The sequence below is a fragment of the Bos indicus genome, chromosome 29 (assembly GCF_029378745.1).
Source record: "Bos indicus isolate NIAB-ARS_2022 breed Sahiwal x Tharparkar chromosome 29, NIAB-ARS_B.indTharparkar_mat_pri_1.0, whole genome shotgun sequence".
Lineage (NCBI taxonomy): Eukaryota > Metazoa > Chordata > Mammalia > Artiodactyla > Bovidae > Bos > Bos indicus.
In genome coordinates, this window is record NC_091788.1 from 9,225,977 (window position 1) to 9,238,658 (window position 12,682).

The 12,682-nt window shown below is 47.2% G+C and overlaps 1 protein-coding gene across 1 annotated transcript in view; it reads left to right on the forward strand.

Moving 5' to 3' along the window:
• Positions 1-4,223: 4,223 nt before the first annotated feature.
• Positions 4,224-12,682, forward strand: part of ME3 (malic enzyme 3) — a 222,921-nt gene continuing 214,462 nt past the window's right edge. Inside the window, exons 1-2 of the mRNA XM_070782863.1 lie at positions 4,224-4,423; positions 4,721-4,918. Of these exons, the coding sequence (XP_070638964.1) occupies positions 4,736-4,918 (183 nt within the window). The 5' untranslated portion in view covers positions 4,224-4,423; positions 4,721-4,735. The remainder of the gene's footprint in view (positions 4,424-4,720; positions 4,919-12,682) is intronic.

Sequence of the window (12,682 nt, forward strand, 5' to 3'; positions counted from 1 at the left end):
GATCTTCCCAACCCAGGGATCAAACCCAAGTCTCCCACATTGCAGGTGGATTCTTTACCATCTGAGCCACAAGGGGCTTCCCTGTGGCTTAGCTGGTGAAGAAGCAAGTTAGCATGCCCTCAAAGAGGTCACATAAAATGCCCAAGATCACACAAGCTCATCCCTGGACTGTCTGAATGCAAAGCTGTTGCTTTTACAGCTTTGGTATGAGCTTCCTTTGAGGCTCAGAGAGGGAAAGCACCTAAGTTAATCACTTTGAAGAGAAACAGACCATAAAAGTGCAAGAGGAGAGGAATTTGGGGAGCATGTGGATGAGGGACAAACTGCTGCAGGTAGAGGAATCTGAGAAGACTTGCCAGAGAATGTGGTGTTTGAGCGAAGCTGGAGGACAAGGCTTTAACAGGCAGGTGCTGGGAGCAGATGAAACTGCCTAAGCAAAGACCCCAAGTGCAGGGCATGTAGGCGGAGCAGTGAGGACGAGGACAAGGGGGAAATGAACGTCCCTCACCATCCCTTCTTATGTAAACAACAGAGTTGGGGTATCTCTAAATATTCCTGGCAGCAATGTGAGTTAAAGAATTCACAATATTCATAAAATGTTGCATAGAATATTATGCATTTGTGAAGCAATGGGATTAGCTGAAAAATAATGAATTTTAATGCACCTTCATTTTTAAAAAAATCTATAGGTAGGGTCATTAAAATCTGCTTACAAAAGACACATCATCTTGCTCTGAGACAGTCAACTGAACTAAAACCCTAAGCTGCTTTGATACCCTTTTACCAATGCACCAAATTTGTTTTTAACAAGTCCAGCTCTTAGAAGGGTATGCACAAATTTGATTTATATGTGTTTCATTTAATTCATCAGACTGGTTGCGTTCTTGCTGTTAGGTACTGTCCTAGGTACTGGAGATGCAAAGAATCATAAACGGTGGTTCCACTCCTCAAGGAACTCAGTATAGTACTGAAGAGCAACAGATAGATATGCAAATCTCTGCAATCAGAATGGAAGAGTCCTAAGTGCGCTGGGAATATGGGAACCTTGGCCAGGGAGGATGGGAATGGGACTCCTTTCCTTCTACTCCAGGAAGCAGCATCACAACCACAACTTCTGACAGTAGACAGAGCATGGGATGTGAAGGCAAAGCAAATGAGACAAATTTTACAGAGACTCATTAGTTCTATCGTGCAGAATCAGACCACAGGGACCACGGGGCTGGTTTGCTAAGGAAATCAGAGTAGTATGGAGCTGAAAAAGTTCTGAAACATGTCCATAGCTCTGAATCTGGCCTCTGTAATCCTACGTTCAGCTCTGAAAGTAAGGAAGATGCCAGGAAAGCAGAGAGGGAAGCCACATCTGCCAGTAATAATTGTGAACAGTTTCTGAGTATCCACTCCATTGCAAACACTTTCCTATAAAATGAGTATTATATCCAGGCTAGTAGTAGCCACTAGTTCCCAGGTATCCTTCTCCCATCCTTCTTTCAGTAGTAGACGCCCCCACTGAGCTTTAAGCAGAGGGTGTTCATGCCTTTCTGCTAGAGACAGTATTCCCAGGCTTCCTGGTAGCTGATGGGACTGCGTGACTTCCATTTCACCTGCAGAACGTGAGTTGATGTCACATGAGCCATATCCACATCGTTTTCCTAAAGCAGCGGCCTCAACTTCTTCTTCCCCCTTTTCACATTCATGCTTCTGCAGAGAGACGGACAGCACCCTAGAGAAAGAACCTGGGTCTGACGAATAGGGCAGCCCCCTCCTCATCACTACTTTCTGCCGCTCCACCTAGTGAACCTGCCTTTAGCACCTTTTTTTTTTTTTTAACTTGGCCAAAGATCAACACCCATGATAGAAAAGCAATTTTGTTAGACTTAACAATATTGGGCTAAGAGAATATAGCACACGTGAGAGAATCTTAGACATAGGCTGCATGTGCTCTAGCGAAGAGATTGATAAAAATTACACTGGCTTATTTGGGAACATTTGTCTACATCCTGGTTTCTAGTTAAGTTTCAAATGACTGAGGTTACCTATTCAATGTCCTCCAGGTGAGAAACCGATCATTGTATTGAGGAAAGTTAGACTCATTCAAAAGTTTTGGATGATTTGCTATGTGTCAGGTACCAAAGATGGAAAGACGCACACACACATTCTCTCTCTCTCTCCCCTCAAGATGTTTGCTGATGGTAGGAAGATTGGCAAATATAAAAACAGTGTTGACAGGAAAGTATCAGTTAAAAATACTCTGAGTTGCAAGCAACCAAAAATCTGACTGAAATGGGTTTAAGGGGAAAAAAAGATCATTTATGTGTTTATGTAAATATACAGTCCAAGAGTAAACTAGACTACAGGCATTTAAACCATACTTAATTGGAATTTCTGTGGTTGGGGGTCTGTAAATCTGTATCTTGCCCCTCACCCCATCCCCCTACCAGGTAATTTCAATTCTGATTTGGAAAGTATTGTTTTTATATAGATTCAGTTCAGTTCAGTCTCTCAGTCGTATCTGACTCTTTTCGACCCCATGGACTGCAGCACGCCAGGCTTCCCTGTCCATCACCAACTCCTGATATAGATTACTGAGCTGCAAATAGCAGGTTGGACTGGAAAGGGGAGAGAATGGAGGGGGCGATGGTTGTTTCTCAGGGAGAGGAGGGAATCCTGAATCCAGGCAAGGGCAGCCCAGAGTCCTAAGATATCTATTTGGTACTCAGAACAGAGTCAGAGCGCAGATTCTGAAGGCTGCTTATATGGAAGGCTTGAAGGGGAGTGTAGAGGACAGGCCGCCTGTCCATCATTCTGAGGGTTCACAGTCCATGAAAGTGACTGCCACTTCTATTCCGTCACCCAACAGCTATTTATTATGCAACTATGTACCAGGCGGCTTCCCAGGTACTGGCATCTTCCCAGGCTTACCAGGCGTCTTCTGCCTGCCAAACAGGAGATGTGGGTTCCACTCCTGGGTTGGAAGATCCCCTGGAGAAGAAAATGACAGCCCACTCCAGTATTCTTGCCTGGAGAATCCCATGGACAGAGGAGCCTGGAAGGCTGCAGTCCATAGGGTGGCAAGAGTCAGACATGACTTAAGTGATTAAACAACAACAGCTAATGTACCAGGCACTGAGCTAGAAGTGAGGATACAGGGGTTTACAGCCAAAGAGCCTTTCCCCATGATGCTTACATTCTAAGGGAAGACAGGCAATAAACAATTAGAAAAACAAGCTAATTACTGGCTGTGTTAAGTTTTAAGAAAGGAAAATCTCCTTCATGACCATAGTCCCTAATGGAGGCTGACACTGGATGGAGTAAAGGTGTTCCAGTTGAAAATTTAGCGGAGACTTGAGAGCAGGAGCATTCCAGGCTCTCAGCAAGTGCAAAGGCCCTGAGGTGTGAGGGAGCCGGCCGGGGGCGGAAATACAGGGAGGAATCTGTGTGGCTAGAGCTCAGTGCCCGGGAGACCCAAGTAGAATGAGGAAGTCGCAGCAGCCAGGTTAACTACAGGATAACATGTGAGCACCAAAGAGAGTCTGGGTTTTACTCCGCACCCACTGAAAAGTTCGTGTTAAAGAGGGTTTGCTGGTTACTGTGTGAAAAATATCTACCATTAATTCAGGACTGTGATAGACGCCCAAGGTTCTTATCTGCTCCCAACAATTCATGTCTTAGTAACTGGTGACCTTGTATTAGCGCTGTCCGCTAGAACTTTCTACAAAGATAGAAATGTTCCATATCTGTGCTGTGCTGTGCTGAGTCCCCCGGTCGTGTCAGATTCTGCGACCCCACGGACTGTAGCCTGCCAGGCTCCTCTGTGAAGCCCAAAGCTACTATGGACAGGTGGCTCTTGAGCTCGTGACACGTGGCTAGTGCGCCTAAGGAACTAGAGTTTAAATATTATTCCATTTAAAGTAGCTTGTTTAAAGGTATAGTGCCACGTGAGGCTAATGGCTATATACTTGGCAGCCCAATGCAGCGCAGAGCTGGGTGCCTGAGGGTTTTAACTCCTTGCCGGGGAAGCCAAGGGCCTCCTGCACCAAATGTTGGAGCTATTAAGCAGGTCCACTGATACCTAAACGCTGAGCCCGCTTTGTGCGCTCGCCTTGTCAAGAGACAGCGGCTCGCAGCGCATCCTGAGCTTCCTTTATAATCAGCGCGGAGGCACGCGCACGCGGCTGTGCGGCGCCCCCGGGGAAGCCCCGCACGGCGCGCAGAGGTTTGCAGACTCGTCTTGCAGGGCGCACCCGCTTCCGCGCTCTCGAGGCCGCGGGCGCGGTCCAGCCATTGGCAGGAGGGGAATAACGGCCCCGCAGCGTCTCGCGCCGCCTGCCCCGCAGCCGGGCCGCGTAGACAGCGGCTCCCGGCGCAGCACAGGTGGGCTGGAGAAGCTGGGGAGACCGAGGCGCGCCATCGAGCGGACTCGGAGGTTTGGAAACCCCCTCGCCGCGCAGTCGCAGCTGCTTCTCTGCGGGGATGGAGGCGGGCGAGGCGCGGGCTGCCGCCCGCACCGTATCTGCTTCCTGAGCTTGCTTTCGCTTCGGTCCGGCTTGCCCAGGCCTGAATCCCGCCGCCGAGCCGCGAGAGCCGCGCGGGTGGCCGCGGGGGAGGCGGGGCGCCTGAGCGCCTGCGGGACCCCCGCCCTCTCCCCGCGCACACGTCCCCGGCGCGCGCGGGTCCTGGCTGGCCCGAAAGCCCCCCTGACCTTGGTGTCTCCCCGTGCCAGGTCTGCGCCAGGACCATGGGCGCCGCGCTGGGCACCGGCGCGCGGCTGACTCTCCGGCCCGGCCGGGCCTGCGGAGCTGTCCGGAGCTGGGCGCCTCCCGCGCCCGCCCGAGGCTGCCACTCCAAGGCCCGCCCGGCGCGCCCCGTGCCGCTGAAGAAGCGGGGGTACGATGTCACCAGGAACCCGCATCTCAACAAGGTAACCGGGAGAGGGTAGGAGGGCCCAAGCCGCTCTCCCGGGGCTGGCGGGATGGGCGCCCCGCCCCCGGGGCCCCGGGAGGATCCTCCCAGACGCCCTTCCAGGGGAAGCTTGGTGTGACTCGGTTTGGCTTTTTAGCGCCCCTCTTCTGCTTGGAAAGAGGTCACCAATAATGCGGGAGCCTGATTTCTTCACGAACAAATATAGACTGGGTTGAGATCCTCTTAACCATTCGGACCTGGAGTCAGATCTCGCCTTGATGCTTGCTGATTCTGTTAATTTGGGGCAGTTCATTGAACCTGGCTGTCCAGGTTTCCTTATCTGTAAAAGCGAAACATTTGGGTCGGGAGTGTTGTGAGATTTAAAGAGAAAACAGAGATAGCGTTCTTAGCACAATTCCTGACACGCAATGAGAACAAATATCAGCTAAGGTTCTCATTATTCTGAGAAGAAAATTTTTAATTTGAGCCGGGACAAGAAAGTCTAGAATTATGGAACATTCAGACCTTGAAAAGGCCTCAGAGATCCAAATTGAAACCTTTCCCTTTACAAATGAGAAAACAAGACAAAAGAAACTTGACAAGGTCGTCAGCTGGTTAGCTCTGACTCTGCCACTGAAATCTGGGTCTGAATCTCCGGTGCTTGGGTCAAATTCAGCCCACTGCTGACACGGTGCTTAAGAGCACACACATTTGCTTCTGGGAGTGGAGTTTAGTATCATTGTTGTTAAAATCGAGAAACCTGGGTTTAAGGGCTGTCTCCTAACACCATCTCATATTAACTTGGGCCTCTCATTTGATTTCTCTGAGGTTCCACTTTCTCCTGCTTAAAGTGGATGTTATGACAGACCCACCATCCCTACCACATTCAGCTATTGTGACAATCAGATGAATTACTGAATTTGATTTTGACAGTATATAAAGTGCTTGGTAAAGAAGCAGTTACTGCAAGATAAAATTCTTCACAATTTCCTTGAATCAGGATTGTGAAATTCAAGTGAGGAAATAGTTGTGGAAAAGGTGTTTTTGAGAAATAGGAACAATTAGCTAGATGCTAAGTATTGTTTCCTGCAGAATTAATAGAAGAAGCTAAGAAAGAAAATTTCTCTCTCAACCTCCACCCATCACACTATGATCCCTGCTCCCCGCCACCTCCAAGAAACCCTAAATCCTTTGTGTATTACTACTTTGGAATAGGTAAGGTGTTTTACGAATTACAACTTTGTTGGCAGGTGTTAGGAAACTCAAACTAGCCTAGCGAATAAAGGCCTTCTGTAACTAAATGTCCAGAGGAAGAAAGCACTGCAGGCAACTTTGACTCAGCAGTCCAGATCACATCCTTACAGATGCAGGTTCTCTGGCTGCCTGCTCGGCTCTTGCGTTGTCAGCTGCATCTTCAGAGTCCATCCTGCAGAGTCTCTCACCCCATTGCTGCCACAGGCCCCGTCTCCTGTTCTCACATCTCACCATCCAGAGATTGAAAGGCACTCACTTCTGGTGCCTGTAGAAGAGAAAGGACACTTTCTCTGAAGGCTCAGGAAAGGAGTCTTTCTGTCCCATGGACTCTAATTGGACTCCCTTCTACTCTCAAACTGACCACTATGACTTAAGTCAGTCAGCGTTCACCCCTGAATTTAAAGATGGAGTTCAAGTTAGGGGTACCCATAGCAGCTGGTTTAGAATAAAGGGGAAGTGTCCCCACCCCACCCCAAGTAAATCTGTGTATTGTCATCAGAGGGAGGAAGGGTAGATGCTGGAAAGCAAAATAATAAATTCCCACTACTGACTCCAATTGTTTTAACAATAATAGCTTTAGAAGGACTAGCATATTCGAATTAGCACTGAATTTTTATGAATAGTTTTAAAAAAAATGAAAGGAGGACTTGAATGTCTTTTTTTTTTAGCCTTAGGTTTATGGTTTCCTGAAAGCATTCTTGCCCTTGTCCTTTGTCCCTGGTATAATTTTTTTTTTTCCTCCTAAGTAGGATAAATGGGACATTATTCATAAATCTAGGGACCTGACCTTTTCATGAAGTTAGAGTTTTTGTATATCCTTGAAGTCAGCTGGTGCTAGTCTGGGCTGAGTATCTGGGGTGATGCTGAGAGAGCCTGTGGCCCCCCCATTTGCCCTTGGGGAGGGAAGGGAGACAGCGGAGGAAGCAACACTGCCTGGCCACTGCCCCCACTTCCTCCTGGGGTGCCATCCTCTCGCTGCCCTGCTGATGTCCAGTGCTCGGGCAGTCTCCAGGGAAGGCTTGAAAGCTTGACACTTTCCAGCAGCCAGATGGGGAGACTTGCTGAGTTCAACAGAACCAATGAGGTTATCACTAAGAAAACAAGAAAAGGGTGGCTTCGAAAGGGAGACATCCTTAATGGGCAGTCCTGTGGGTGGATTTCTTTTCTGCTAGACTCAGAGCTCCTCCAGGGCAGGGACCAAGTTTCCTGCATTTGTGGCTGGCACTGGGCAGTTCCTGAAGGCTGTAACAAGGGCGTGACCATGAAGACTAACATTACGTTCTTGGAACATGTGCACTGGTTTTGCCTCCTGCTTTGTGGGTGAGGCATTTAAGTTGAAGCTTGAGGGAAGGGGGTCATCAGGAGATGGAATTCTCCTAGAGAAGAGCTACTGAACAGGGCGGGCATCACTGCCATTGTGCAGTCACAGGGTCTGGCCCCAGCGCTGTTGTAATCTCGCCCTGTGATCTGTGATGACTCACATTAGACCCTCTGCCCATGTCACACCACTGCTATGAGGATCCCGGGGGAGTCCTGTGAAATCATTTTGGAAAACTGTAAGGCTAACTAAATATTAGATGATCATTTTGACAAGTTCCAGAATCAGGGTGGGAAAGTCCCTTAGCTATGACCTAGCCTGAAATTGTTCAAACTTCCAGTCGCAACCTATGAGACATGGAATTATCTTGTGGATCTAACCAGCTTTTTTTTTTTTTTTTTAAGTTCAAAGACATGGGTTACAATAGAATTCAGAAATAGTAAATGCATTCAAATTTAATAAATATAAGTATTATACCAAGTCACCATGTGAAATGCCAACTTTCACTGTGGACTGTCATTTTAAAATGACAACTGTTATAAAGACTGTTGTTTTCATCCAGCCTCTTATTTTCAGATGAAGAGACAGGGTGAGAAAGCCATGCAATTTCTCACTTGAAAGGAAGCCACAGAGATTGTCAGTGGTTGCAGAGGTGGGCAGAAGATGCCCACCGTCTGATTTTCAGTTCCCTGAATCACAATGACGGTTCTCATTCACATTGGTTTTGACTGACTTAGACATATTCACGATGAGAACAATTGGAACTAGGTGATTCTGAGTTCCCTACAGGGGTCTAGATCTTCTGATTCACCAAAATTTCTATTTCCTTTTTTAAGACGATATTGTGCCTTTCTTCTAAAATTTACATAGTGACTTCTGCTGTTCTCCATATAGATGATTGTGGCAACAGAGTGAATCTTTGATTACACATTACAGAATATCAGCAATATTTTACCTACATGAAACAGGAAATGATCAACCCCATTTTATAGGCTGTCTTCATAGGTGGAATCACCTCCGTCCTATTCACGGGGCAAGTGAGCCCCCGCAGCACTGCCGCCTCCGCTTACCTCTGGCCTCTTGGGAAGGGCTGTGCTGTCCCCACGCCCCACACTAGACTCGAGTCCCCGCCCATTTGTCTTCTCATGCCGTGTGTGTTTCCTTTTGGTGCTGAGTGCTGCCTACTGTCATGGCTGGTGGCGTGACTTCCACCCTAGACCCCGAGCTCCATGAGGACAGAGACTGTCTTGTCACACGATACTCTCTACATCTGACTTGACATGCTCAATAAATATTTGCTCTTTGGACGATCTCAATCAAGTTCTAACCCCTTTCCTCTCAACTTTACGAGCCTTAATGTCACGGCTTTACAGTTAGCCCAATGCTCTCGTTGCCTGGAGACATGTTTACAAGTAGCCCGTTGGGAGGAAATCCACCTATTGATCTTGATCTTCCCAGACTTCAGGGCATTTCACTGCAGGGGTGTGATATTTCCCAGGCTGGTTCAACCCCCTCCTTTGACCCACGTGCCAGCAATAATTTTTGTCATGTGCTTCCACTGAGCCTTCACCTGCTTCTCTGCAGTTTTTCCTTTTTGTTTGCTTATAGTAGCTTTACGAACGATAGCCCAGGTCTGGAAACAACCCAGATGTGCATTAACCAGTGAATGGCTCAGCAATTTACAGTACACCCGTCTAATGGAATGCTCCATAGCCATGGTGGGAAAGGGAGTCAACTGTTGATTCTCTGCATTTTTTTTTTTTTTTTTATCTCTTGAGCTTGATGATCAGGGAAAGAATGAATGAAGGGTGCTTGGTCCAGTCACTAATAATGGCCCAGTGTATTTCATGCAGTGGGCCCTTCAAATTGTGGGGCATGGGGACTGTCTTCCCACATGGACTACATGCATTTAGATTAGTGGGCATGGAAGCCCTGGGGGGCTGGGCTGTGGTGCTGGGTGCACAGGTTTCAGCTCCATCCCTGCTGTATGCAGTGGTGACTTCTTAGACTCCCACACAGTTAGGCTTTGCCTTTGACTGAAGGATGTTTTTGTCCCGTGCCAGTTTAGAACTTGATTTTGCCTCCTTTGGGTTGGGGGGAGTCTGTCATCACATGATTGGCTCATTGATCAATCAGGAGGTGATGATTGGGTTGTATGGAGAATTTGAGGTTTCTTGGAAATGCTGTTTTCTGTTCCAGAGGCAGATGACATAATATGTCTTCTTGAGACCTCTGCTTCTGATGTGATGTTGGGTTGGGCTTCTTCAATAAAGAAGCAATGCATTATTCAGTAAACATCAGTTCCATGAGCAGTAGTTTGTTCTGGACATGTGCCTCCTGTGCAGTGACTCAGGGCATTGAAGCTCAAGCCCTGTTCAGATATTTTAAGAACAAATGAGCAGAGGCGGGTTGGAATGAAATCCTTCCCTGTCAAATACTGTCCTGGCTTCCTGGGATTGATAACATTTGGTGTTAGGGCTTTGTGCTTGAAACAGCTAAAAGAACTTACATTCATTAGGCTAAAAGTTAGGCAACTTTTAGAAAGCAAACCCCTGACTCAGAGGCTTAAACAAGATAAAAGCATGTTTCTCTCATAAACAAGCCTGGGTAGGCAATGATGAGCATGTTGATGTGTGGCTTGAGTGTGTTGCTCAGCCATCCTCAGTGTGTATCTTCCGTTTCATCGTCCGGAATGGTTGCTCTCGTCTCTACCATTTATTCTATACAGAAGCAAGTGTGCAAGGGAACTAGCGGAATTTGGACGTTGCAAATATCACTTTCATTCACATCCAATTGGTCAGAGTTGGTCATAGCTGCAGGAGAACCAGGGAAACATAATCTTTAGCTGGGCACCCATATATCCTGCTAAAAATTCTACACCAGTAAGGAAAGAATGAATGAATATTAGGGAAAGGGCTACAAAATGCTTATCTGAAATTTTAACTTGATTTACTAACAGTTTTATCCCAACCTTTAAAATCCATGTTTCTCTACATCTCCTCTACAAGCAGCCTTGTTCATACCTTCATCATCTTGTGTCTAGATTAGGCAGAAGCCTTCTCATGGGTTTCCAACTTGTAGTCCTGCTCCTTTCAATCTCCTTCTCTGTGTCTGTTAACCACACTTTGAGAGGCTAAAACCTTGCACAAGTCCCTGGCCACTCTGTTTCAGACCCCATGTCCAATGCACCAGGTAGTCCCGCTGCTCTGTCTCCAGACCACATCTGGAATCCAGCCTCTGCTCTCACCACGGGTCCCCCACCGACCTAAGGCGCTGCCATTTCTCTGCTGGATGATTACAGCGCCCCCTAGCTACTTCAGTTCAATCAGTTCAGTCACTCAGTCGTGTTTGACTGTTTGTGACCCCATTGACTACAGCACACCAGGCCTCCCTGTCTATCACCAGCTCTTGGAGCCTACTCAAACTCACGTCCATCGCATCGGTGATGCCAGCCAACTATCTCATCCTCTGTCATCCCCTTCTCCTCCCGCCTTCAATCTTTCCCAGCATCAGGGTCTTTTCCAATGAGTCAGCTCTTCGCATCAGGTGGCCAAAGTATTGGAGTTTCAGCTTCAGCATCAGTCCTTCCAAGGAATATTCAGGACTGATTTCCTTTAGGATGGACTGGTTGGATCTCCTTGCAGTCCAAGGGACTCTCAAGAGTCTTCTCCAGCACCACAGTTCAAAAGCATCAATTCTTCGGTGCTCAGCTTTCTTTATAGCCCAACTCTCACATCCATACATGACTACTGGAAAAACCATAGCCTTGACTAGATGGACTTTTGTTGGCAAAGTAATGTCTCTGCTTTTTAACATGCTGTCTAGATTAGTCATAGCTTTTCTTCCAAGGAGGAAGCGTCTTAATTTCATGGCTGCAGTCACCATCTGCAGTGACTTTGGAGCCCCCAAAACTAAAGTCTCTCACGGTTTCCATTGTTTCCCCATCTATTTGCCATGAAATGTTGGGACCGGATGCCATGATCTTAGTTTTCTGAATGTTGAGTTTTAAGCCAACTTTTTCACTCTCTTGTTTCACTTTCATCAAGAGGCTCTTTAGTTCTTCTTCACTTTCTGCCATAAGGGTGGTGTCATCTGCGTGTCTGAGGATACCCTAGCTGGTATCGTTCTGTTTCTTTTGTTTATCTTCCCCACAATAGCCAGTGTGATCCTTTTAAAACAAAGTTTGATCACATCACTCCTCTGCTCAAAACTCTGCAGAAGCAAAGTTCTTACCATGTCCTGCGTGATTTGACCCTCTCTGACCTCTTCTACTTCTCAGTCTCACTGCCCAAATCAAGCAGGCCTCAGATACTCCAAACATGCTCCTACTTGGGTTCTTTGCCCTGGTTATTCCTCTTCTAGAACACACAGCTCCTGCATAGCCACATGGTTAACTCCCTCACCTTCTTCAAGGCTTCTCACTTTCTCAGTGAGACCTACTCAGACTACCCCATGGGAAGCTGTAAACAGTCCTTTCAACTTTCTTGGTCCCCTTCACATGATCTACTTTTCCTGCATAGTATTTGATCCTTCCTAACATATTATTTGGCTGCCCTGGTGGCTCAGATGGTAAAGCATCTGCCTGCTATGCTGGAGACTTGGGTTTGATCCCTGGGTTGGAAAGATCGCCTGGCGAAGGGAATGGCTACTCACTCCAGTTTTCTTGCCTGGAGAATCCCATAGACAGAGGAGCCTGGTGGGCTACAGTCCATGCGGTCACAAAGATACTGTTTAATTTTCTTATCATGTCTCTTGTTTATCATTTGTATATCCCTACTAAACTCTGTTTAGACAGAGATTTTTGTCTTATTCATTCATCGATGTATCCAAGGTACTTAGAACAGTTCTTGGTCCAGTGTTTGTTACCCAGTGAAGGGTTATTGGATGAGTGGATCATTCAGGGAGGCATCTGCTGAGGCTCCTTCCTTTCATCCCTTCCTTCCCCTCCTCCTTACCAAAGCCCCCCTTCTTTTCCTCTGGTGCTTTTCCTCCCCAGCACCCCTCTGTGGGGTGTATATGCCCAAGTTCACCTGCATCTGGAATGTAGGTTAGTCTGACATCAACCCTTGTGTACCCAGAGGGCCACTTACCATGAAGACTGGGGAAGCACAACAACATGTTCACCCTTTGTTATTTCCAGGTTCACCAGCATTAAACCAAGCCTTGGAAAAAAAGAAACTATTTAGGAGACACAGGTGGTGTCTTGAAACC